Source organism: Tiliqua scincoides, chromosome 7 (genome assembly GCF_035046505.1).
Source record: "Tiliqua scincoides isolate rTilSci1 chromosome 7, rTilSci1.hap2, whole genome shotgun sequence".
NCBI classification, from domain to species: Eukaryota; Metazoa; Chordata; class Lepidosauria; order Squamata; family Scincidae; genus Tiliqua; species Tiliqua scincoides.
The window spans coordinates 47,707,958-47,734,887 of NC_089827.1; the positions used below are offsets into that span (position 1 = coordinate 47,707,958).

Consider the following 26,930-nt stretch of genomic DNA (forward strand, 5'->3'; position numbering starts at 1 on the left):
TCGCGCAACTCTTCTCCAACTCCAGCCCCTGCTGCAGACATCAGACTATCTTCTTCATCTGCATAGACAATGAGATATTGTCAAAATGAGTCATGTAGTCACTTGGCTTCCTGACAGAACAATTCACTGAGGAACTTTAGAATCCCAGCTTGGATGAAAATAAAGCTCTGCCTTAATATTTTGGGTTTGCGTTTTCATTTCTTTTAAGGTGGAAGGAAGGTGGTGTAGTGGAATACTGACAGTCAGTAGAGATGCTTACAGAATTGGGCGTTACCCGATTCTGCTTCAGATTTCCTGGTTCTCTAGACCCGAATTTGGCTGCCCGGAATGCAACTTTTTGTCCAGATTCTGGTTTTGGCAACAGTCCGTTTGATTCCCACTCTACAAACCAATGAATTGAATGTCTCAGCTGAATTCAGTAGGGAGATTTAAAGAGGTTACAGGTCTGAAAATACCTGATGGGAGGCAAATAGCAATCCCCTGCTATATAAATGCCCTTGGGACAAGGCTGCTGGAGATCCTCTTGTCCCAAGGGGCTTTAGCAAGAGGTTGCTGTTTGCCAGAACAGAACAGGTGCTTGGTGGGGGGCAATCTAGAGTTCCCTCTTGAACTCCACCAGAATGAAACCCATTAGCTGTAGGAATCCTGGAACAATTATGGGATGGCATTCCACTCCAGTGCTCATGTATATAGTGGGGATGCCACACTTTGTGGCAGTAGTTTTATTGTTTTAATATGCCTATCATGTTAATGTATATATTTTTATATACATTAAACAATATATTTATTGTTTAATAAACAATAAGAGCCAGGGTGGTGTAGTGGTTAGGGAGGTGAACTTAGACGTGGAAGATCCAGGTTCAGATCCCCCCCTGGGTGACCTTGGGTCAGTCACTGGCTCTCAGCCTTACCTAGATCACAGGGCTGTTACGAGGACAAAACGAGGGGAGCAGATGTATACACTGCCTTGAGCTCTTTGAAGGAAGGGTGGTATAAAAATGTGAAATATAAAATAAATAAATTATTAAAATGTGTTTTCCTTGTATTTAACAATTATCCACACAGCTAGGGCACAAGGACCAATGTTGCAAACTTCATGTCTGTATAATGTTGCAGACACTGTAGCATGCACTTTTAAAAGCCAGCTTCTTTGACATACTCCCTCAGTGTGCCATCTTGCTCTCCCTCCTTCTGGGGTACTGCTAGGAAGCTCATGATACCATGTCTTCTAATATTGCAGTTCATCTTGGGACATTATCATTTTGCTCTGCAGCTCCGTGGCATGATTTCGCAACATCTTGCTTCTGATCACAACATAAAATAATACCAATATGTTTTAAGTCATGGTGAACATGTTGTAAAAACACCCTGCAACATAGTGTGGGAACGGCATGTAAAACAGCACTGTACAACTGTTTGTCTCTGCTTAGCTCACAGCCAGCGCCTGGTCCATGTGAAGTCGCGCCTGAAACAAGCCCCAAGGTACCAGACCTTGGAGCGGGATCTGATCGAGTACCAAGAGAGGCAACTCTTTGAGTACTTTGTGGTGGTATCTTTGCACAAGAAGCAGGCCTGTGCTCCTTATGTCCCTGAGGTCACCCAGCAGTTTCCATTAAAGGTGGGGCATGTGATTGAATAGACTTTTCTACTTTGTTAGCTGAACAAAATGCAAGGGTGGGGAGGAGTGTCTTGCTTTGTTAGCAAGACAAAATGCAAGGGTGGGGAGGAGTGAGCTTGCTTCGGACATATGGAGATTTATTCTAGCACTCTGACTATTCAATGTTGTTGTTTTTGAAAATGTTTTAGCCATGATGGTATGCAAGGTAGCATGAAGTTCCGTTCCAAAGAGCTAGATACGTACCAGAATTGACTAGATGGGAGTAATCCATAAGATTATTGGACATGCCATGGGAGCGGCCAAAAGGAAAAAAAATTCTTAGTTCAGGAGGAAAATATAGAAGATCAGTTGAACTGGGCAGGCGGCTATGTTGATGTCTTCCAGGCAGACATTCAGCCTCTGTCATCACTTCTCAGCTTATCACAGGGAAAAATGCTCTAAGTCATTTCATTCCCACCTAACTAATCAGAAACATCCCCCTTTCTGTGTTTGTTTTTTTTCCCCTCTGCTAGCTTGAACGTTCCTTCAAATTTATGAGGGAGGCTGAAGACCAGTTGAAAGCCATTCCTCAGTTTTGCTTCCCAGATGCAAAAGACTGGACACCCGTCTGCCAATTTGCCAGGCAAGTAAAGCAATTCTTAACTAGTTAGTTAATCTCAGGCATACCTTGACTTTCATCCACTTGGCTTTTATCACTTCGCTCTTTCAATTCACATTTTGTCCACGTGCCGTGTGATTTCATCCAACGTTCCACAACATTCGTCAATGTTCTTATGTTTACTTTTATTTTTGTTTGTTTAGGTTTTGTAACTATTTGCATGTGCTATATAGTTATTGACATTTTTCACCAGCCAAAATAAATTTACAGGCTCAATCAGGCTATGCTTTGACATTCATCCATTTTTGACTTCCATTCTTGTGCTGGTCGCTAACCAGACAAAAGTGCAAGGTATTGCTGTAATGTACTTGCACCCCAAATAACACTTGATGGGGAATGGTAAAGTAATGGTAGAAACCACCTGGTAATGGAGGTTCTTCTCAAAGCAGACAAGACTAAAGATTTGCCTTGCCAAACGAGATCCAAAGTCCATCTGATTTAGTGCCCTGCATCAAATTGTGGCCAGCCTTTGGAAACCTTGGAGGTGGAGCCATGTTGGAGGTGGCTCTGCTATGTTCATTGTGTTACATTTCGACAGTCAGTGTGGTATAGTAGGTAGAGTAGGTAGAATTGGTGAGACCTGGGTTCAGAATCCCACATGAAACTGATTGGATGGGCTTGGGCCAATCTTCCTCTGCTTGGTTTATCTCACCAGATTGTTGTAAGGTTAAAATAGCAGGGCGTAGAGGGGACAGCTATATATAAGCTCCTGAAAGGAAAGTATAAATGTAATAAATTAAAAAGTAAAATATATGCAGACTTAAAAAAAAATGAGGGAAGTATTCAAGATGTGCTATTTCCCCCACTGCAAGTAGTAGTACAGTTCCAGGAATTCAGGAGACTGTGTGTATTTATATACCTATAAAGCTTTGTTGTGAGAGAGTTTATCCTGTATTTGTCTCTCTTTCCTTCAGTGAGACTTTCTCATTTGTCTTGACTAGTGAAGATGGCAGCCAAAGATTTGGATACTGCAGAAGGCTACTGGTAACTATTGGTGGTTTTTTCTAACACTGTGGTGTCCAAAGGAGGGAGATTCTATAAGCAGTTTCCTCATGCTTTATTTATTTATTTTTTTTAAAAGAAGACAATGCAACAAGCCAATGGTCAGACAGGATATCGGATACGTTGCAACAGCCAATATTTCCTGTTTTACATTCTCTTATGGTTTGTTTTCTCTACAGTAAGCACTGAGAGACCACCATTGTTCCAAAAGGGAAAACTGCCTGGCTCTTATGTCTTCCCATTGTCTTTTGTAATAATGGAACTCAGTTCATTTACATTGTTTGCTGGTGTTTTCTTATCCATTCTTCCTTTGATGGAAGCTTATGCTTATTTTGCAGTTGGGATGCGCACAGCCATTAATAACTTTTTAACCAACTTGTATTAATTTTCTTGACTGCATTTTTAAGGAATCCTAAGAGAAGTGCCATTGGATCAAATGAGAGTTCATGCTCAATAGAGTGAATTGCGATAGCTTTCCAAAACCTGTCTGAAATAAATGTCTGAAATCTGCTTCTGATTAGTTAAATCTCCAACATATGGAATTAGTTGTACCTTTTTACCCTTTAAAATAAATACACTTCCACATTATGAAATCATATATAAATTCCCATTTGAATTTCTCTAATAATTAGGTCACACAAGTAAAGTCACCATTCAGGTGCAATTTTCCATTGAAAATCTTCCTCATTTATCTTGTAACTGTGATCTATAGCCTGCAGTTTTGTCAAGGTCTTAAAATTTTAGATGGCAATTTTCTCTGAGGGGACTAAAGGAATAATTTTTATAATTTGTCAATGGATGGGATGGTCTTTCCATATCTTGTAAACAACTTCTAACTATTGGAAGATGGGGTGAGCAAAATCAGCAATTTTTTCACCCATTCATTAAACACAGAGTACTTTTTCCTGCCTCAGTTAAATTATTTGCCCTGGACCAGTGTTTTTTTCAACATTACAGCATGGCAGGTCTCACTGCTGTGGTGAGTACATGACATTGCCCCTCCTGGCCTGGCTAAATTGAAGTAGAGATGGCTGGGGCAGTTGTGCGCCAGTGGGCAGGAAGTGACCCTACAGCTGCCTGGACTTTCCAAAGAGGCACAGTTTAAGGAAGGAAGGTGCAGTCCCACTGGGGGGGTGGGCAAGTTTTCTGTTCCTGTGGAGAGCTCCTGTCTCTGGTGGTGGTGGTGATATTCACAAAAGTGGTGCCTGCAAAAGGAATTTTGTTTTATTCCACAAAAGGAATAAAAAGTCCTGCCCTGAAGACATTTATATCTCTGCCAAATATTAAAGTTACCATTTGCCCTTGCTGGTTGAAACAGCATTGCTAATTTAATGAAGATAAAGGGGAAACTGCTAGAACAAGTCCTAGTCTATATTTATTCTCCACTTTTAATTATAGCCATGAATTTCATTATAGTATTGTAAAGTAACTATTCCAATGCTGTAGCCAAACCCAAGCAGTCACTTCCTCCTTTGTGTCGCAGACTCTGTTTGAGAATCCAACTAAAAGTTTTAGAAAATTGGAATGATGTTTGTTTTCCCAAAGCATTTCAGTGCATATGTTTATGTTTTCAAGATTTTGTAAGGAGGACTAAGTTGGAGAACATGAATTTCTGTGCAGGATACTGGGTGGACTTTTCAACTTTACGCTTTTTTCTATTTAATTATGTATTTGTGTATTTCTTTGTTTGTCTCTCTTGAAAGCCCAATGGGAAAGGGAAGCGTCTTCCTGAAGTTTACTGCATCGTGAGCCGCCTGGGGTGCTTCAATCTCTTCTCTAAGGTGAAGGAGGAGAGTGTGATGAACAATGTGTGTGGATACAGGGGACACTGGGTAAAGGAGGAGATATACTAGGCCATCACTTAGGGGAGGTGGGGTGGGATAGTGGAATACCTACCCTTCTCTATTTGAATTTCTTAAACTTATTCTGCAGGACCACACCCGTTCCCCAGTTCCCAGTCCTAGTGCTCTTTGACATGCATGTATCATACATAACAAATGTCTTTGCTGTCAAACAAGGGTTACTGTCCTCCAGAGCTGGTCTGCTGATTCCTGCCTGGTCTTGCCCTCCCCCATCCCACACCAGTTGCCACTGCTTCCCATTTTTAAAAGGCAGGACCTGAGGAATGGGGAGAGAGAGCTGCATGAGAGAGAGAGAGAGAGCCGGAGAGAAAAGGAATAGGGTGTTGGCCTGTCTTAGTACCTGCCACCACTTGGAAAATGATCTAGGATGCCATCCTGCTACTCTCTTTCATTTGCCAGGCTCTGCCTTTTAAAAATGGGGAAGAGGCAGGGGGCAGTTCTTGGCCTAGTTCTCTTGGCTCATGTTGACAATCTTGTTGTAATTCTTTGAAAGTGTGTGACAAAAGTAATTGCATCCAAAACTTTTAAAATGCACACTACTTTTTTTTTTTTTTTTTTGCCATTTAATCTACCCAGGGGTGGGCTTTCCAATCTTGCTCTTCTACCTCAATCTAAAATCTGTTTTCCCTACTTTCCCCTTGAAGGCGAAGCTAGATGTGATACATGATTAGGATTTCCTGCAGTTAATAAATAAATAAAAGCAACTAGAGGGACTCAATCCTTCCCCCGTCCTGTTTTCCTAATTACAGTTGCCCCTCCAGAAGCTGCTCTTAGTCCCACAGAGAAAGCATCCCCCTTTTGATACCTCTAAGTTTTGTTTTGTTTTGTTTTTTTTCTTTTTCATGTAAGTGATTTTAATTGGGGAAAATTGAACCCATCTTGCCCAAGCATGCTAGAGAGCCCAGATGGTGTAGTGGTTCTGCTGTTGGAACTTAAACCTGGAAGATCCAGATTCAAATGCCAGCTGTGCCATGAAACGTCCTGGGTGACTTTGGGCGAGTTGCTGTCTCAGCCTAACCTACCTCACAGGGTTGTTGTGAGGACCACGTACATGACCCTGAGCTGCTTGGAAGAAGGGCAGTATAAAACTGAGAAAAATTCAAGATGGGAACCTTCCACTGGCATCAACTTTAAATATAAAAACCCTCAGGAGCTCTAATTGCAGATCTCCTGCATCGCCTGCTTTCTTACACCTTGATGGTGGTCTTGGAAACTGGGGAAAATTAAAATGAGGAAAAGAGGAGAGGGGGGAAACAAAAGTGTGAAACAGATTGTCTCGGCTTTTTTTCATCTGGGCTTTTTTTCTGGTTACTGTTTTTTGTAGACTATCCTCTGCCATTTTTGTGCCTCAATTTACCTGTATCTCTCCTCTTAGATTTTGGATGAAGTGGAGAAGCGACGTGGGATTTCCCCTGCCTTGGTGCAGCCTCTCATGCGGAGTGTCATGGAGGCTCCCTTTCCAGCTCTGGGACGAACCATCACCATCAAGAACTTTCTGCCTGGCTCTGGGACAGAAGTAAGAGGAAAACTGGGAACAAGGTGGACCAATGGAGTAAGGAAGTAGATGTAGCCCAATAGAGCAGATGTGATCCCTGAAGCACACATCTCTATGTGCAAGAGGTGTTTGGCCAAGGATCCTACTACAGTGCCAGTCTTGAGATAAAAACTGTATCCTGTCCCCGCTCATTCTTCCAGGTTATTGAGTTGCGTCGGCCCCTTGACTCGAGGCTGGAGCACGTTGACTTTGAGTCCCTGTTCTCCTCACTCAGCATCCGGCACTTAAGCAGAGTCTTTGCATCCCTGCTGCTGGAGAGGAGGGTGATACTCATTGCAGACAAGCTCAGGTACCAGTCTCTGCTTCTTATACCTTTGCTTCAGCAACTGTTACCCTGCACATGCCCGATCTCGTCTGATCTCAGAAGCTAAGCAGGGACAGGCCTGGTTAATACTTGGATGGGAGACCGCCTGGGAATACCAGGTGCTGTAGGCTTATACCATAGTCTTTTGAGACTGAAGGTTGCCAACTATTGGGGGGAGGGGGGTAATTAGCATCCAACCTGACTATCTCTATCTGGTGCTGATTCTCATTGCTCATTCTTATTGTCAATCTTCAAAGAAGACACACAATTCAGAGTAGCAGCCAGTTGTTTTTATGGCCATTTAGGGGGAAATGAAACTGACAAACAATAATGTTGCAGCTAAAATGACCTGCAACATTTGTGTCCCTATGGCTTCCTTCTGTTGGCTCTTGCCCTAGCTGGGTTCACATATTGGCATTTTCCATGTAAATTGAAGCTGTCACAATCACTGAAATGTGTGAATTGGCTTTAGGAGATTTCTGGTTCTGCCTCCCATTGTGACTGTTGTGTAACAACTTTTGACTGGCTCATACAGTCAGAGGTACCTATACAAAAATTAACATGTGACCCCCCCCCCCCAGCCCTCCACAGATACAGCAGCAGCTACCTGGAAAAGATTCTTGTGATCGCAGCCACTGAAAAATGTGCTGCTGTGATCACAGATGTGATCTGGGAAGCTGCTGCTCTTTCCAGGGGGTATACAGGTGTCACATTACGTTCTCAACACTAATACGACCCCAGGGACAATTGGTACGTATTGCATAATAGACTTTTTACCCTTAGATACAGCATGATTGAGTTCACTCTAGCTGTCTTCTGCAGAATTTGCACAATATGCTCACTTGGGTAATAGCACATGAGCACTCCAACTACAATATTTTTGTATTTGGGGAAATATTTTAATCCTTTGGAAGCTATGCACCATCCTACCGCATGCTTTCAGCAGTATGTATCCTCGATGTGTGTGCACATCTGGCCAGATCAGGGGGAGAAGAATTGGAGCCCCACCCCCCTGTTAACATACAGACAGCATTTTGCACCATTTATCACCAAAATGTCACCTAGTGGTGTATGGCGTAATGTCTAAAGCATGCTTGGGATGTGTATTCGGTGATTATGTGGAAAGGGCTTAGCTTACAGGGCTTTAACAAGCTTAAATTGTTTTTAAAAAGGATTAGAAAGATTCATAGAAGATAGATCTCTCAACAGCTATTAGCCATGATAGCTAATGGAGCTTTAAGTGCAGAAGTATCTGGTGTTCCCTTAACTGCCAGAGTCTGGGGATAAACAACTGGAGATGGTCATTCCCATCTTTCTGCTTGTGAACTTCAGAGGCATCTGACTGTTTGACCATTGATGGAGACAGAGCACTGGGACTTGACCGATCCCGATCTGATGTCGCCATGTAGTTCGTAATGTTCTTATCCGCTAGCTTTTCGTTTTTGTGATTTATAACAAAGCTCTTTCCGCCCACACCTTGCAAAAAGGGGCCCAGGTCTCTAAGACTTTCAGCAGCTGGTGCCTGGCAACTGGCCATCTCTTAAACACTTGAGGATTGACGAAGAGCGGAGTTCTCTCCCTCAGCCAGCCAAGGCAAAACTTAACAGATGAGTAATGATGCTTATGAGCTCGAGATGAGATCAGGTTTCCGCAGTGTATGATACCCTCCCTCAAACTGCCTGTTTTCACAATTCCCAGTAAGCCCTGCTACATCCAGGGAACTGAGGGGAGGGGAGGGAAAACTCTAGTTGCCGCTGCCATAATTGAAGCCAAAACTTCATTAATCCAGCAAGATTGTGAAGGTGGACAAAAACAGCAGCCAGGCCAGGCCTGAGAAGAAAAAGAGCAGAGGCAGACCGAGTCCATCTGTTGTGGATAGCCTGACCTGGAATTCTGAGAATCTTTGCTTTCAACATAAGAGAAGCAAAATCATTGTTCTAGTCCTCATGAATGCGGAGAAAAGTATTGATATGGAAGGACTCTTCTCTTCTCTGTTTAAAGCTCAGCAGTCCTGAGCAGTTTCCCTGGCTTGCCTATTTTCTTGTCACTCTTTTTCTTCTATTCCAGCCTCATATCTCCTTTTCATCTTTGTCTATTTTTTATTTCAGTGCATCTTTAAAAAAAAATTAACTGTACTGATTTTCCTTAATTCCTAGTGATGTGGATAAAATACAGCAGAAAGCAATGGAATAATGATGACATTCATGTGTGGGGGGCATGCTGAATTGTGGGCAGGAGTGTGCTTTGAAGCAAAACCTCCTACTTTTTTTTTAAATGGCTGTCAGATCATTGCTCAGACACCTCTAAGGAAGGCTGTTCTTCCTTATTCAGAGTAGTGCAGTGGCTAGAGAGAGGGACTATGACAGGGAAGACCTGAGTTCAAGTCTACAGACTGGCTGCCCTTAAGTAACACTCCCAGCCTAGCCTACCTCACAGGCTTTTTGAGAGGCTACAGTGAAAGGGGATCGTGTTTACTTCTCAGAGGAAGGATGAGATTAAAGTGTAATAACTAGTCCACAGATATGGTAGATGGTTTGGGTCAAGGCAGGAATAAGTGTTGCAGAACTTTAATGTGGAATTGTTGTTTATACCTGATGGATTCAGACCTGGATCCTGCTGTTGAGCTGTACTTGGTTCTTGTCTGGTCTGTGAGCTTCTGTGGAAAAGCATTTCCTATGTTCTCCTTTTAGATGCAAGAGTGAATGGAGTTACCAGCACCTATCTGAGACCTCCTGACCCCTGAAGTGGTGTGCCCACTTACCTGGTGTTATGCCTCTTCTTCTCCCGCTTCCTGAATTGGAAAAAGAAGGCCTGGATAGAACAGAAGAGGAAGTGTGGATGAGAGAGGGCTAGATTGTCTGTCATGGTTCTAGTCCCTTCCTCTTCTGTTTCATCTCCCCTCTTCCTTTTCCATTCGAGGGAGTGGGAGTCAAAGGAACACTGGAGTTGATTGGGCTGACAGAAATGGATGCCCCCTGCCAGTCTGCCTAAGAAAATCTGTTGGCCTCATGGTTACGCTGACTCTGATTAAAACATGGGGTTGTATCCTAATGTCATCTGCAAATGGAAGGGCACGTCTGTTTGTTGGGCAGATATTTTGCTGATTTCTTCCCCTTCCACCTACCTCCTTCCCTGTTCCAAAGGATCTGCCAGTCCTCTTTAGAGCAGATCTTCAGTCAGCACAGCTATTGAAGAAAGGGGAACTGGCAAAGATTCCCCCCACCCCCTTGTAAGAAGTGCTTTTCACTTGCACAGCCACTTGGGACACAACCCATTAAATGGAAACCAGTTCTGAGATTAGAATCTAAGTTTTCCTTAACTTTCTAATCTTCACTAGTGTTTTAGTAACTGAATGGGGTAGGGCAGTTGGGAGGGAGGGCCCTGAAGGCATGCAGATTGCTGGGTTTCATTTTGAATTTAGAGGAGGAACATGCTTGAGGGTGCTGTACTAGAAACACATCATGCTGCTGTGCAGATTATTTCAGTGGATTAAAAATGGGGACATGATGAAATGGGTTTGGCCTGGGAAGTGATGTCATTTTATACAGTAATTGGGACTGTGGTACACTGGATACACATAATTTTCCCCCAATTAATCAGGGAGCTGTGAACACCGGAGTCATTCCTACCAACTATGTATTTCCAAAAATCTATGCCTCACCTACCTATTTAAAAGGGAAATGCCAAGAATCACTTATTGCAACACCTTTAAAATTAACATCGAAATTGATAAACAAAGCCAAATCAGTTTAAATGTCATGTTTGACTATTGTTTGTCCAGGGATTAGGCTTATAAAGTGTTTAATATTCATTTGGAAAATATTCATTATGCTAACCCTTGCTAAGGGGACAAAGAGGCACCTTTTGGGGGAGGGGGAGGCAGTTATCCATATGCATACAAGTGATTTCCAGTGTCTAATTCAGTGATTTTCAACCTTTTTCATTTCATGGTGCACTGACAAGGCCACTAAAATTGTCAAGGCACACCATGCTGCCAGTGGAGGGCTCACATCCCTATTGGCCCTACTAATAAATGACCTTCGCCCAAATTCCACTGGCACACCTGTGAACCACTCGCGGCACACCAGTGTGCCACGGCACAGTAGTTGAAAATGGCTGGTCTAATTGTTAGTGTATCCTTTCGTCTTGCTTTTTTTTTTTTTTTACAAAAAGAGTGCAAGCCGTTTGGGGTAGGGAACCATTTCCCCCCTCATTTATTCATTTTTCTATCTAAACCGCTTTGTGGTTGAAAAGTAGAAAGTATTCTTTTGCTCTTGCAGGTTCCTGTTTTTTATTCTATTCTTATTCTGGGGTGGTTTTTTAATTTTTGGGGTTTTGAACAAGACAGGTTTGAGGTTGCTCAGGGGTTTGGAATGCTAGCAGCAACCCAGCAGAGGGTATTGAATGAGCGCAGTCAGGTGAAGGAAAAGGCAAGTGATGGATGGCATTTGTCCTGCTCTCTTCAGAGGTCTATCATGACCAGTGCACTGCTCACTGCGTGTGGAGTTTGTGCATCTGTGTGCATAAAAGGTGGACATGTGTGGGAGATGTTAATGTCCTTTTAATAGCTTCAGAAATCTGCAATAAGAGTCCAAGGAAAAGAGAGAGACAATCTCTTGCAAAAGCTGTGTGAATTGGCAAGTGTTCTTGAGCTGAGTCACTGTCAAATTTTTTTGACAGTGTACAAGTGAAATCCTCATGTCACTTTCCCCCTTCCTTTTTCATCCTCTTCTGTAAAGATCTGTCACTCCAAACCTTTCCAACAAAAAAAGGAAAGAATTCTTATTCTTCCTTCTCCCCCCATTACTGTGGCAACCAGGGTAAACATTACTTTTTGCCTCAGGAAAATGACTTCATGAAAAAAAAGCCAATCTAGTAAATTACTCTTTTTCTTAGATTTGCTCGGACCAAAACTTAAAACGCCAGAAGAAAGAGGTTCCAGCAATCCATGACAGAAATAGATTGAGGAAACCAGGGTGATTATAGAAAAATTAATAATAAAATATTTGTTTCTAAGTAAAAGTGTCAGATTGACAAATAGGCGGAGGAAGAAAACAGTCCTCCATACGCCTTACTCTGGAACTGTCCCAAGAAGTCAACTGAACTATTAAGGAGTGTTTTTAAAATGCCCCAGTATTTTTCTGCCATGAACTGATCTTCTGTTACCCTTATAGAACATTTTTTGGTATGTACTCAATATGATGGACTCCATAGTACCAGGGCTGCTACAGAGAAGCCCCACTTCATGACATTGGAAAGATTATTGGAAAGATCCTCCAGAAAGTGCTGGGATAGAGTAACAAACTCCTTGTCGACCACATCTTCCCAAACTGTGCTTGCGGAGATAGAGAGTCATGTGAAGGAGAGAACTGGCAGATAGAAGCAATGCTTAACTCTCTTCCTCTTCCCTGCTGTGTCTCCCTGAAAAATGCTCTTTTCCGTTTGGACTTTATTTCTTGTTGCTGAAGCTAGCTGGAGGAAAAAAAATTCCATTGCTTTTCCGTGGGGTTTCAAGAGTATTCAGTGAGGAAAGGGAAGGGTTAAATGTCCTAATATTACCCTCCTCCTTCATGTATTTCGAGGCAGACACATGGTTAACTCTTATTGTTTCCTACCACACTTTGTTCTGGTAGGGGTGAAGGAAGACAGGGAAGCTTCTATTGCCCAGGCAGGATGGCGAGATCTCCTCCAAGAAAGGAGGAGAAAGCCTAGCAGTTTTTGACCACTCTAAATTCTGCAGAAGTCTGTGCACCACTGCGAGCGGGATATGGGAGCTCTGCCCTGAGATTCCTAGATCCTGCAACTTTTCATGGCTGGAATGATCAACCATGAGGACTAGTGACTCCTCCTTTTTAGACGTTTATGGTTCTTGGGAAACCTCAGTTTTTGCTGCACAGCGTATATACTAAATAGGAAACAGTCCTGTTTTAATATAAAAGTCCACACTCAGCAAATATCCTTTCTCTTTCGCTTGTGTAACTGCAAAGGTTTTTGCCAGGCCTGGGGTATAATTTTTTTTTCCACCTTCTCCATCCATCCTGCTCTGTGTAAATTCCCTCATGGTGCTTAACTCAAGCCAGCTGCGAATGGTTTCCTGGCCATATGATTCCTTTAGGCTGCACAGTGTATATCTCACCCTTCCCCCTTCCATTCAAGGTCTGGCTCGTAAACCCAGTGACGTTATGCATATGGTTTAGTAACACGTGAGCCTCCCCAGATGCTGAAGGGCGCTTGCAATCCTACAGCTGATTAGTTGCCAGTGCCCTGCCAGCCTTCCAGAGTGGCTTTGTGGAATGGAAATAATGTTGCTGCATTCTTCTGTTGTTGCTAAAGCTCTCTGTCAAAGCCTTTCTTGAGAATCATTGCTGGAGAACTTTCTCCTTTTAAACGACTGGCTGTGTTTGAATGACAGCTGCATGCATCCTTCTATTCGGATCATTTGGTTGGGCCCAAAGAGAGGCAATACCAACAAATGATCAGATATGGGGATTGTGTAGTTTACTGTCACCGGTGGAAAAGAGAGTCCCTCAAGGAAAGGATTAAGCACTTCTTCCTGATGCTGTTGCTCTGTAGCCCCAAATGACAGAGTTCCAGTCTGTCATGAACCATGACATCTCATGAAACTCCAGTCATCTTGTCTAGTCTTGCCTTTGGCTTCTGTCTTTTTCTCCCCCCCCCCCATGCAAACTGGTTTCTGATCATTCTTCCCCCACTACTGTGTATTCAACAAGTTCATATTTCATTTTTTGAATTTGTTGTTTTAGGGTTGGTAGCCAGTGTGCTCATCAAGGAAGGCTGAGTGTTGCTTCTGGAGGTGTTCCAGAGATGGCTGGACCCTCCCCTAGGTTCCTGGAGCATGCAGAGAAGTTGACCCTCTGGAGTTTTGTGCTAGAGTTAGACACCCCCCCCATCATGGAAAGCAATGATCCCCTCCCCCCATTTTGATTGTGTGATCTTCCAACCCATTTTCTTTCAAGCTGTAGCAGGGGACTGTTTCTGTTACTGACTACTTACAAAAGGAAGTAACTCATGTGATGCAGTGCTTATCAACAAGTGGTATGACATGCCCGATCTCGTCTGATCTCGGAAGCTAAGCAGGGACAGGCCTGGTTAGTACTTGGATGGGAGACCGCCTGGGAATACCGGGTGCTGTAGGCTTATACCATAGTCTTTCGAGACTGAGGGTTGCCAACCAACCAACCATGACCAGTTCAAGAGTAGCAACTTGGAAACTGAGAGTCTCCATCAATCCCATGAATCCAGGAGTCCTTGGGAAATTAGATTTGTGCCTGTGCGATCCCTGTGATCAAATTTTTGGCAAATCTCTGGTATATGCTTGTAGTTATTAAAACAGATGACTATTAAGGCTTTTTGTACGTTACACTCGTGTCTTGCAACTGCCTTGCAAGCCGGGAGAAGAAAACTGCCTTGCAGCCGGGAGAAAAGAGTGGTTTGTATGTAAACTGTGCTTAAAATTATAAATGCATACATACCAAAAGAAGGCTCAGCTATACTTTGCTATATAGATTTGTAGCAAGAACAAAATTCTGAGGACAAAATTATTTTTCTGCAACCTCTTAGGCCATAAAGAAGACAGTAATTGAGACTCAGCGAGATTGCAAATGTGGGGAGGGAGAATCCGATTTAAAAGCTCTGGGACAAAAAACAAGCTGTAGAGCTCAGACCCCTCTCCCCTTGTTTTGGGGCTACTGCAAGCTCTGCTCATCTCCCACAGTACATGTTGGCAACCTTCAGTCTCGAAAGACTATGGTATCGCGCGCTCTGAATGGTGGTTCTGGAACAGCGTCTAGTGTGGCTGAAAAGGCCAATTCGGGAGTGACAATCCCTTCCTCACTGGGAGCATGTGCAGTCTGTCCCTGGTCTGTCTCCCTGGCTACGGGCCTTCCTTCTTTGCCTCTTAGCCTCAGACTGTTGGTCAAGTGTCTGAATATTCAGAGACATTTCCTACAGTTTTCCAGGTCTGCTTTTCACAGTGGCGTGTGGGTGACACTCAATTTCTCTCTAAATTGACACTCTCAGGTAGGTAGACACTTCTCCAGGTTAAAACCCGTTCAGGTCATTCACAGGTGCTTTTGTGGTAGGCACTAGAAGTCAGGGCCAGGTCTTTCCCTTGCAACAGATAATCTTCTGAACCTACCTTGGATGGCCGCTGAGAGAATTTCTGTGTTGTGTTTTACCTTTCAGCACCTTGTCGAAATGTTGCCATGCCATGGTGGCGCTCCTTTACCCCTTCATCTGGCAGCATACCTACATCCCTGTGCTTCCCCCTTCGATGATTGACATCGTGTGCTCGCCAACTCCCTTTTTGATTGGTCTACTCTCCAGTTCACTTTCCCGCCTCAAGGAACTGCCGGTGGAAGAGGTGAGGCCAGATTTCAGGGGGGGAAAGAGTGGCACAGTGGGCAAAATGTGGCAGAGCTGGGTTCAGGTCTCACATTATAGCACGTGATACTGCCCATGCAATTTCTCACCCCATTATTGGGGTGCTCTCAGCCTGTGTGGTTCCCACAACCAGTGCAGCCACCAAAGCCTCAAACTGGAGGGAAGGAAAATCTCTTTTTTGAAAAGAGGTTCTTGTTAGCATGAAGGTAAATATTACTTGGGCTAGTTTTAAATGCAACAATTGCTGTGCCCTGATTCTGCTAACTTGTCTAGACTAGCAAGAATTACTGCAAAGATTGGCCACCTGGGAGAGTGCATTGTGGGCAGTTGATTCAGCGCACCAATCGCCTACAGAGCACTATGTCTGGAACTCCTCCTGACAGGCCACGGTCTCTGTCTGCTGCAGACAGAGAGAGGGCGGAGAGAAGGCATGATGGGGAGGTGGGGGGCAGAGAGGGCGGGTGGGAGGCGTGCCAGGGGGAGAGAGGCGGGTCTGGTGGAGCTCTGCTACACGAACGCATTTACCTTACCGCCGACCTTTTGTCAGCGGTAAAGTGAGTAGCCCTATTGCGGGGCTGTTTCCCTTACCCAGGAGAAGGGGACGAAAGTCCCCTTCTCCCAAGGCGCCACCCATGGTAGCGTGCAGGGTGCAGGATACAGCAGCAGTCGTTTTCAACTCCGCTGCAACCACGCGACCCGGGCAGCTCAGGATTGGGCTGTTAGTTGTTTGTTCTTTTCCTGCTAAGAAGAATATTGTGCTTTCTCTAGTGGAAAATTCTCTGAGAGAAGGGGAAAGTGTGTGCAAGAGGCTGAGGAGAAACAGCTTCCTTATGCTTAAGTTGTCATTCTGTGGTTTGTGGTGAAAGTCATAAAACCCTCTGGGTGTTGGGTAGGGTTTCATATCTGTCTCTGGGATTGGGTGTCGATCTGTAACACATTCCCTCTAAAGTTCCTCTCTTCTCTTTGCATGTTTGTCGGAGACAAGGTCCTGGTAGTCGACCTTGTTAACAACCGGTTTCTCAGGCAGGTGAGAAGAACTTCTTTTCAGTCATATTTTTTTCATTCTGAAAGGATGGGGAGTTCTGCTCTCCCGACAGCCACGGTTCTGTACTGGGGAGGTTAAACCACAGCCCACGAGCCGCATGCAGTTCTTTGACATGTAATGTGTGGTTCTTGGAAATGTGTTGGCTGAGCTCTTTTTTTGCATCGCAATTAACAAAGAGGTAAATAAAAAAAATTTCCAAGCTTTATAATTATTTACCTGATATAAACTTGGAGTCCACTGGCTTAAAACGTAAGTTTAATGTACACGGTGTGCAAATTATATTTCAGAATTTAAGTGCTTCTTAAATATTGCAGCTCTCAAATATCTGAAGTTTATTGTATGTGGCTCTTAATGTTAAGCAAGTTTAGCCACCCCTGTTTTTATTGCTGGAAGCCCAGGAAAGATGGGATGGGAGCAGAGAATAAAGGTGAGATTGCTGAAAGTGCTTTGCTTCCCATGGTACATGCACTCTCTTCTTGTCCTACTCAGCTAAGGATTTTAGAAAGATTCCCTTGGTCGCACTCCCACCTTTGCATCTTTTAACAAGAAACCTAAACCAATCAAAGAAACGAGGGTGGTGGGGCTGCCAAGGCATGATGTACTTGTAGGTCCTGGCCCACCTGTTGAAGAGCAGTAGCTTAGGGCACCTGTGCCTCACACAAATCCCTTCCACACACCCAGTGTCCAAAAATGGGCACAATCCCCATTGTGTGTGATTTCAAAGGGCACCAGAGCACTCTTGGAGGCCAACCAAACATCTGCATCCCTTCTTGGCAATGTGCTCATCAGGGACCTCTTGGAAGGCAGCAGCATGTTTCTTTCCTTCTTCCTGACCCAGCAGTGCCATGTGGCCAGTGTGTACCTATCATCTGCTGCTTCAGGGTCCCTCTTAAATTCCTCCATGCGGTGGCTGTTGGCACGCAGCGAGCCATTCAGGTGTGGTGGCTCACCAACAGTTTTGGCAACGCTTGCCACGCTATCACAAACTGTCCTTTGTGCTTAGATGAAGACACCTCCGTGCAACGGCCGTAATGGCTAAGGTGGCCCTCAGCCAGAGCTAAAGGCAAATTCTTAAAACAAGCCCAGATGTTCTCACTGTCCAGCTGTCAAGTGCAAGGTTCAATCTCACATACATTTGTAAGCATATCTGCATTTTCCTTTTAGATGGAAGATGAAGATTCTATTTTACCTCGGAAGTTGCAAGGAGCCCTAGAACACATCCTGGAGCAGAGGAATGAGCTGGCACATGACAAGGATGAAGGCACCCTCAATGGGAAACAGGGTAAGGGGGGATAGGAGTTTTCACTTTCTTTTTCACCAGATTTATCTCCCATAATGCCTACTGATTCAGAGGACTGAGGGCCCAATCCTATCCAGTTTTCCAGTATTGGTGCAGTTGTACCAGTGGGGTGTGCACTGTATCCTGTGGTGGAGGGGCAGCCACTGGGGCCTTCTGAAGGTATTGGAACATGTGTTCCCTCACCACATGGCTGCATTGTGGCTACACCAGAGCTGAAAAGTTGGATGGGATTGGGCCCTGAGGCATTTCTCAGATATGGATTCCCTGAGAAGCCTACTCCTTGAGGCATCTGGTGGGCCACTGTGAGATACAGGAAGCTAGATTAGATGGGCCTTTGGCCTGATCCAGTTGGACACTTTTTATGTTCCTATGACTCACAGGTGGTGGAAAAAACTAACTGAGAATCTGCCAGGACCGTGACTTTTTCTTTTACAGGGAGTTCGCACCTCAAGGTGAGAACTCCTTGTTCTTCTGCACCTTGTAAGCCAGGACCTTCCCAACTGTGTGGGTTGAGCCCATAACCATTTTCCCATCCTGCAGCTGTGGATGCTAGACTTTTAGTTAAGCATTAAGTGGGAAAAGTCCTTTCCTTGTCACTCCTCACTCTAGTGCCTATCAATTCAGTTGAATGAACCTGAGTGTCAGTGCTACGAGAAAGGAAGAAATATAGTGTGTCTAAAAACACACACACACACACACACATTTTAATTAATTCATATATGCTTCATTGAAGAAAGCCTGCAGCGCTTGAACATCTAATAGCCCAATTCTGTCCTTCCCCCTGACACCGATATAGCTTCAACAAAAAAGCATGTGCTGCATCCCCGTGCGGGGGGGGGGTCTGGACAGTTTGGGAAGCTTTGAAGGAGGAATTATTTCTCTTTACCCCTCCATAAGTCTCCTGCTTGCCAATGAATCTCCTCAGACCTGCGCCAGCTCTTGAGAAGAAAGAAGAGGGGAGTTTCAAAACTGCCATTGCTGACTCTCCACTCCTTGCTCCTCCCCCTCCCTCCCTAGTTTTACCCCCAGTCTGCCCCCTCCCCACCTACCTTCAGTCCACATTACTACCATACCTGCTTTGGCAATGTGGTGGAATCCATCAGTGGAGCTGTGGCTTTGCCTCTTCTTGCAGCAGTGCTGGCAAAATGGCTGCCATCAGAAGATTGTATGCTCCATCAGTGGCCATTTTACAACAGTGGAAGTTACTTCCACTATGGTAAGAGGATCCACATGACAGCCTATGTATAGGATTGGGCTATAAGGGAAGCAATGGAATAGATTTGGAACCATCCCAGCACACACATGGGTGGATGTCTGCAGAACTTCTCAGTGAACAATGGTCTGAGGTGTATAGATGCCAATGGGGAACATTTAGTGTAATTAATTACCTAAATTAATTAACTGGGTCAAACAAATGCTTCTGTGTACATCATATGCAGTATGTGTGTGAATTATAGCATAATAAATTCGGCACTATAAAATTTTTATTTTTTTTAATTTTTCACTTTTTATACCTCCCTTCCTCCAAAGAGCTCAGGGTGGTGTACACAGCTGCTCTCCTGCTTTTGTCCTCACAACAACCCTGTGAGGTAGGTGAGGCTGAGAGAAAGTGACTGGCCCAAGGTCACCCAGGAAGCTTCATGGCTGAAGGGGCATTCAAACCTGGATCTTCCAGGTCTGTCCACCTCCCAAACCACTACACCACCCTGGCTCTCAATGTAAAATGTGTGTACATTTTCCTGAGACACCCTATATAACTATCCACTTTCCCCACACCATGTTTCCAGCCCTACAATTCCCTTCTTAAGGTGGGGCGTCTAGAGCTGTAAACAGGATTTCAAATATATTGAGTGCCTGTGGACAGGTGTCCACAATTAAATTTATTTTACTTTTTAATTGAATGTGTAAAGCACTTTGTCAAATAAATGTTCACATACAGATGGAGCAGCCGAGAAAACATGCCGTGCAGTAAGCTCTCTGAAGTGGTGACTGAGGCTCCTGGTTGTCTGAATCAGTGCTCGGTATCAGATTGGTGCTGACCAGAGTGGCACAAATTAGACAAGAGCAAGTTCTGGCATTAGAAAGGAGGAGTAGCGAAGCCATAGTCCAGCACTAACTTTTTTTCTCTGCTGCTTTCCCCTCCTTTGTCCCTCACTGTCTCCCCAGAGTCCAGTCCCTTGAATGAAGTGGTGTCGGAAGCCTTTGTCCGCTTCTTTGTGGAGATTGTGGGGCACTACTCGCTTTTCATGACACTCACGGAGAGGGAAGAAAGGACCCTGCAACGGGAGGCCTTCCGGAAGTCGGTCTCTTCGAAGAGCCTTCGGCGGTTCCTGGAGGTCTTCATGGAAACGCAGATGTTTGGGGGCTTCATTCAGGAACGAGAGTTACGCAAACAGGGAGCCAAAGGTGAGGATGAGAGACAGCTCTTACTAGGAGGAGACTAATAAAATTAAACTGGAGAATTAAACTGGACTTTAGTTGTAGGCTGAGTGATTGGCACTTCGTGAATTCTCCTTGACAACATCTTCCAGGTCTGTCACAGTAACTAAAGTCTGGATAGTAACTAATCTCTCTACTTGTGTTTTCTCACAGACTTATATTGTTTCTTTCCATTTTATCCTGTCCTCTGGGGGCTCAGGGCAGCATGTGTGGGGTTGGGCTGAAAGACACCCAGGGTCACTCAGTTGGGCTTCATGCTGAAGCAATCCAAGTCTGCCTGGTCCTAGTCTGGTTTTCAGCAGGTGGGTTTCAGCAGGTGGGTTTGGAATCCAAGTCTGCCATTGGTTTTCAGCAGGTGGGTTTGGGACTCATCAGGGGTTCATACCCTGGTAGCAGTGGTAACAGCATCTGTGTATTGCTCCTTGTGGAGCTCAGTTCACTGATCTTTGCAAAGCACTTTGATGTGATGACCAACGTGTGGTTAAAATCCAACTGGCTTGCTCTTTGGATGTGATCACATGAAGCTGCCTTTGCGTAAAATCAGACCACTGCACCATCCAGTCCAGAATAATCTTTTCTGACAGGAGCTTTTCAGGGTCCTGGGCAGAGAGAGGTCTTGGCTCTTCTGTGTGAGATGGATTTAACTGGAGTTACTGAAGGTGCTTGAACCTGGAACTTCTACACTCAGAGCATGTGCAGGAACACTGAACTCAGACCCCATTTTTCTTTTCCAGCTGAGGAAACTGGGGTCCTTTTACTGCTAGTTCCATTAGATTCATATCAGAGGTGGGATGCCTTCTCCCTGTACATCAAGCAATGTGACTGGTGACTCTCACATGCATGTACTACTGATGTGCATTGTCTTCATCGGCACTGTCCCCATCCCTCGCTGATGGTAGAATCTTGCTGGGAAGCCATATAAAATTCTGTTAATCTGTTACACTGCCAGCACCTGTGTTGAGCTATGAATTTCATAGTCAGACTTTCAACAGACAACACAGTGTGAGCTGGCTTTGAGATGCCTACCACAAGAGCAGAATAGGATGGGAATCGTACATTTGAGAGTCATTTTATCAACTTTCCCCAGACAGATTCTATAACTGAAAGAGATGTTCTGGAACTTTATTTTGGCTCTCTGAAACATAAATTCTGCTTATCTCGTTACTGCAATGGCCAATCTTTTTTCTTTCTTTTTTTCCTTTTCTCTTCCCATAGGTCTGTTTGAGGTACGTGCCCAGGAGTACTTGGAAACCCTCCCCAGTGGAGAGCAGAGTGGAGTCAATAAATTCTTGAAAGGGTTAGGTAAGAGATCCAAGCAGCTGCTGTTAATGTGATGGGTGACTGTGTTGATTTTTTTTTATGAGGGCTTCTGTATTCCATCAAGTGTTCCAAAGTATACTTGTGAAGAACACATCTGTGTCCTTATTGGTAATACAGCACTGTGTGCATGCATCACAATTATACAGGTTAACAAAAGAAAGACAAGTCTTTGCCCCAAGAAACTAATAGACTAAAGTTAGGCTATGAGGGGAGGGTGACAACCATGGAAGAGATATAATGGGAAAAGCAAAGGGAACTAGGGGCGAATGTGAGCAAATGCACTTAGGCATTAGTTGGCGATGATGGTTATGTGTATTAAGGTCCATCTTCTAACACAGGGGTGCCCAAACCCCGGCCCGGGGTCCACTTATGGCCCTCAGGGGCTCCCAATCTGGCCCGCAGGGTGCCCCCTGTCTCCAATGAGCCTCTGGCCCTCCAGAAACTTGTTGGAGTCTGTGCCAGCCCCACACAACTGCTCTCAGTGTGAGGATGACTGTTCAACCTCTCACCTGAGCTGTGGGACGAGGGCTCCCTCCACTACTTGCTGTTTCATGTCTGTGATGCAGCAGTGGCAGTGAAGGAAAGGCTGGCCTTGCTTTGTGCAAGGCCTTTTATAGGGCTTGAGCTACTTCAAAACCTTCATTCATATAAGTTCCATCTGTAATAAATTCATTTATGTAAATTTATTCAAATTTGAAATGTAAATTATTTTTTCCCCAGCCCCCGACACAGTGTCAGAGAGATGATGTGGCCCTCCTGCCAAAATGTTTGGACACCCCTGTTCTAACATAACATAATTGCAGCTTCTAACATCATAGTACTTTATAGGAATTGAAAAGCTGCATTAGTAGGACCTGCCCTTGTGGAACTTGCTTTGCAATGTCCAGGTGCTTTTGCCTCTGGTATTTGTTTCTTTTGCTGAAATATTGCAATTTTCAGCCGCCAAATACCCAGCTGTTGAGAATATGCAGTTGTTTTAAGCAGAACGTGTGCCACTGTTTCTGATATGTTTTGGGGTACCACAATTGCTAGTACTGTGGCTGCCTGGATGTCACAGACATCCTTTGATGAGTGCCTGTGTCACTGCTACAGTGTTTATGACGTGGCCTCCCACTGTGTCAAGTTTGCCAAATGGCAAGAATGTCTCCCTCCTTTTTTGTAGTCCTCTTTGCATTGCTCAACAAGAGTTCCTACTTCATTCTGCACTGGGGCACCCACTCTTGTGCTTTGACACAAAGGTCTGATGTGGCTTGTAGCAATTCTCGGAGATGGCCCAAGTTGCCTTACCATTTGAAGAAGACAATCCAAATGGTGGCAAAAATAATAAATGAAATGAAATTATTAAAACACCTACAATTTTCTAGCTACAGTACGTAGATTCAGAAGTGAAGCAGGCTCGCAGGACAGGAGGCAAGATGCAAAAGGAGTGGGGAGGGAAGAGAAAAATAAGCTAGGTGACAATCTGGTGTCCTTTAATGGCATCAGTTTAGGAGTTGGTAGCTCTCCTCAGTTTAGGATAAGAAGCTCCCAATCCAGGTCTCTTAAGTGTTCAAGTTTACAGGAGCAGATAGATGAGACACCTGCAGGCAAAAGATGTTTGGTCAAGAGCAGGGGTCTCCAAACATTTTGGCCAGAGGGCCGAATCAAATATCTGGCACGGTGTTGAGGGCTGGAAAAAAAATTTAAATATAAAATTTATATAAACAAATTAGAGATGGAACTTAGATGAATAAATGAATGAATGGGCTCATTCATTCAAACTCTCTGGCCCTTAGAACACCGTCCAGATGCAACCAGAGCACAGTTCCAGTCATGTTCGGCCAAGTGGGCTAGAGGCTTTCACGGGACAAGAGGCTGACTGGGGGCCAGATTGAGGCTGGCCACGGGCCACATCTGACCCCCGGGCCAGGGTTTGAAGACCCATGGTCAAGAAGACCAGGGGGTCGTTTAGAAGATTGAACCCCTTGGTGGAGAAACTGACCATTTCAAAATATTCTGTATTTATGCATTGCTAGTGGGCTTTCTCTTGATCGCAGTGACACTTTTACTCTGTGCAGTGTGTGTCAGAAAGTGCTGTGGCCCTGTAGGTGTGTGTTTCTGCTTGGATGGATAAGTAAACCTTCATCCTAGGAGAACAGTGTTGGTATAGAAAAGCACCATGCTGAACTCATGTGCTCCACTCGTGATTAATTGAAGGCTTTTTCGTTTTTATCTTGACGTAGTGTTAACTGAGCCACTTCACACTCTTTCAAGCATGGTAAATATTGCTGAATTATTAATGCCCAGAGTCTTTTCACTTGTGTCGACTTAGTATTTATTCCATGTGGTGAACAGTATGTTAATCCGCATCCCGGAAATGATATTCCAGAATGTATCTTAAGGTAGACTTTTTGCATAACTACTGGATGATGAAGAAAGAAAACCAAGGCTGGGGGTGGCTTGTCTGAAAATCTGATCTTACTTAAAATCTTCCTCTTTTTCCCCCCCTGTAAACATGTCTGCTTGCTCTCCTTCTCTCCCTCTCCCCTTCCACGCACCCCTTCGATCCCTTGCAGGTAACAGAATGAAATTTCTCCATAAGAAATAAGAACTCGGAGCATCCTTCGTTGTGGGTAGAAGGAATATTTTTTTACAGTTCAGCAGACAGAAAATGGACCAACTCTTTAACCTGCTCCCAACCCGTTCCCATTGAGCCTGCTCCAAAGGAGAGGAAAGCCAAAGGCAGGATGTTCAGGAGTTCAGCTTGTTATGACCTTAAGGGGAACAAAGATGCTTCCAAGACAGGTCTTGGGGCTTCCACAAACATGCACTGGACAAAGCACTCTGGGAGCTCTCCACCGGCGCTTTGCCGACGTCGCGCTCGTTTTTACTTCTTTCCTATTACATGTTTTAAACTGTTGTTCCTTATTTATATGGGGGTTAGGAAGAATATTAGCCAGTGACACTTGCCCATGCTCCTGTCTTCAGTGGCAGCCGGGGCATGCTGGATAGAGGCTGCATTAACCTGGACTGTAGATGTTGTGATACTGAGGTGGCTGTGAAAGAAGGGATACCGAGAGCCCTGTGGTTGGGCGATATGAAGGCACTTGGGGCATAGGGAGGTGGGTAGGAAAGCAGAGGGGGTGTAAATACAGGGAAGAGTGTGGTGGGGGCAGGGAGGCCACTGAAGCTGCTGAGAATTTGCTCCCCAGCCAAAAAAAACATTATGTGGAGATTTCTGCCCCTCTCAGACCTCAGAGGACAGGTGCATCCCCTTCCTCGAACTAAGCTAAGAGCCTGATGTGATGTAATTAAAAGTGAGCAATATAAAAAGAAAATGTGTGTTTCGTCTTTGTTGTAAGTTACCAGTTAGTGGTTTGTATATTTTGTCAGGAAGCTCAGGCACAGTTTAAGGTTCAAGGAATGTCCAGGAAAATGAGGAACTAGTTGAGGAAGCAGAGGTGATGCTTCTCAGGTCTTCATGTTTTCTCCCAAGCCAGTTTCCTGTTTTATGTTCTCTCAAAAATGCCAGTGAGAGTGATTTTTGTGTGTGATTTAAAAAAAATTTTTTTTTGTAGATCATCTCATCTTACTTGTTTTACAGATACTAAACTGAGGGCTGGTTCACACACACATGTACAGTACTTGTTTTCTGTAACGGGTTGACTGGCAGCTACATGACGCTGAAAAATATAATGTTTGAGGTGATATGAAAACTATATTTGGAATGTTAAATCTGCAATGGTTCATTCACACATGAGTTGTCATTTGACAATGCAGCCCTCAAGATCTGAGCATGCATTTATGATCCAGCCTGGCACTCTCCCAGTTTCATCCTTGCATGTTCTGTCTCTCTCATGAACAGCCCCTGAGTCTGTCCTGCTGGACATGGGAAGCTATCTTGAAAGCTTCAGGCTGGAGCTACCGTATTTATCGGCGTATAACACGCACTTTTTCCCCCTGAAAATAGGGGGCAAATGATGTATGCGTGTTATACGCCGATGTCTCTTTAAGGGATCCCGTTCCCAATAGTGCCTAGCGGCGGCGCAGCATCGTGACGTGATGTCAGCGCTGCGCCCGCCGCATATTATCACAGCCGCTGGCAGCTGATGAATATGGTAAGTGGAGACCCTTTCTTTGGGGAGGGGAGGGGGAGGGATTGAGGTGAGGTGAGGTGGGGGCAAAGAAATACTGACGTTCGGGAAATGCCTCACTACTTATGATTGGCGTTGTACAGAATGCAAATTCACACCCCCCTGATACTACGGTACCTTACTCTTTTTTTTTAATTTAAAAAAGTTCTGAGCTACCCTTATTTTTTTCCTGAAATTTCCCTCTTAAAATGAAGATGCGTGTTATACGCCTGTGCGTGTTATACGCCAATAAATACGGTAGGTGTTATGGTCTCAAAGGCTCTGAGTCTTGTGTTGGTCAAATAATGTGACTGTGAATGCATCTGCAAAGGAAAAAAAATTGCAAACCTCCCAAGTCAGTCATTTTCCTTTCTATAGAAGAACTGCAACTATTTGAAGGAGAGAGGTTCCTTAACGTCATTGTCCCAAATTGACACAAGAACCCCTTTGGGTTGGTGTCAGTTTCTAGGCTAGGCTACCCTAACCTAGGCTAGGGTTTTGTTTCAGCCTTCTAAAGTACATCTTGACTGAACCAGACTGTTGAATTCTCATCTTGAACCTTCTCTTTTTGCCTCACAGCCCCACCTGGTATAACACTGTGGGCACAATCATAACTTGCGCTGGAACAGGCAAGCCAGGAGGCTGCACTGTGTCCAGCGCAGAATTGTGGCCAGAAGCGGCTCAACCAGAGGTAAGGGGAAACATTTCCCCTTACCTCTGGGTAAGGGCTGCTGGCCCAGTGGGTCTCCTCAGACTTGTGCCACCTCTTGAGGTAGCACAGGTCTGAGGAGAGCGGAGTGGTTTGAAGGCACGTTTGCAACCCTCCTCGGTTGGCCCAAGGGACCGGCAAGTTAGGATTGCGCCCTGTGTGAATGACTGGTGCTTGGGATGGAAGTTGGGCCAGGGGAAGGAGAAGAATCAGTTGAGAAACCCTGTGTGTTTTGCAAGCATCTTGCTTTCTGAAAGCTTTTAAAACCTGCTTAGGTCCAAATGGAGACTGTACCTTTTGTTTTTTCCTTTGCCTGCTTTTATAAGGCCCAGTCAAGAGTGAATGCTATCCGATGAACCAGGGAATCTCTCGGTCTTGCAACCCTCCGCTATCATAAGACCAGAACTGATTTATTCCAGAGCAGAACAGGACCCTGGTGCAACAGTAGCCACAGGTCTCAAGTGACTGCAGGAAATAGGGCCACTGTCTCCCCATCTGTCGTCTTGTTCAGCCCCAATACGACTATGGTGAGGAGCCCTGCTGAACATCCTGTACAGGATGAAGCGTTGCAACACCACGAATCCAGACACCACTTTATTCCTT

General features: G+C 44.6%; 1 protein-coding gene and 1 pseudogene across 1 annotated transcript in view; both read left to right on the forward strand.

The window, feature by feature from the left end:
- Positions 1-24,801, forward strand: part of DENND2A (DENN domain containing 2A) — a 39,442-nt gene extending 14,641 nt beyond the window's left edge. Inside the window, exons 8-19 of the mRNA XM_066633232.1 lie at positions 1,431-1,618; positions 2,131-2,240; positions 3,191-3,260; positions 4,982-5,059; positions 6,516-6,656; positions 6,836-6,984; positions 15,205-15,382; positions 16,388-16,429; positions 17,612-17,729; positions 19,914-20,153; positions 21,402-21,488; positions 24,062-24,801. Of these exons, the coding sequence (XP_066489329.1) occupies positions 1,431-1,618; positions 2,131-2,240; positions 3,191-3,260; positions 4,982-5,059; positions 6,516-6,656; positions 6,836-6,984; positions 15,205-15,382; positions 16,388-16,429; positions 17,612-17,729; positions 19,914-20,153; positions 21,402-21,488; positions 24,062-24,093 (1,433 nt within the window). The 3' untranslated portion in view covers positions 24,094-24,801. The remainder of the gene's footprint in view (positions 1-1,430; positions 1,619-2,130; positions 2,241-3,190; positions 3,261-4,981; positions 5,060-6,515; positions 6,657-6,835; positions 6,985-15,204; positions 15,383-16,387; positions 16,430-17,611; positions 17,730-19,913; positions 20,154-21,401; positions 21,489-24,061) is intronic.
- LOC136658129 (5S ribosomal RNA) lies at positions 7,011-7,130 on the forward strand (annotated as a pseudogene).
- Positions 24,802-26,930: the final 2,129 nt, after the last annotated feature.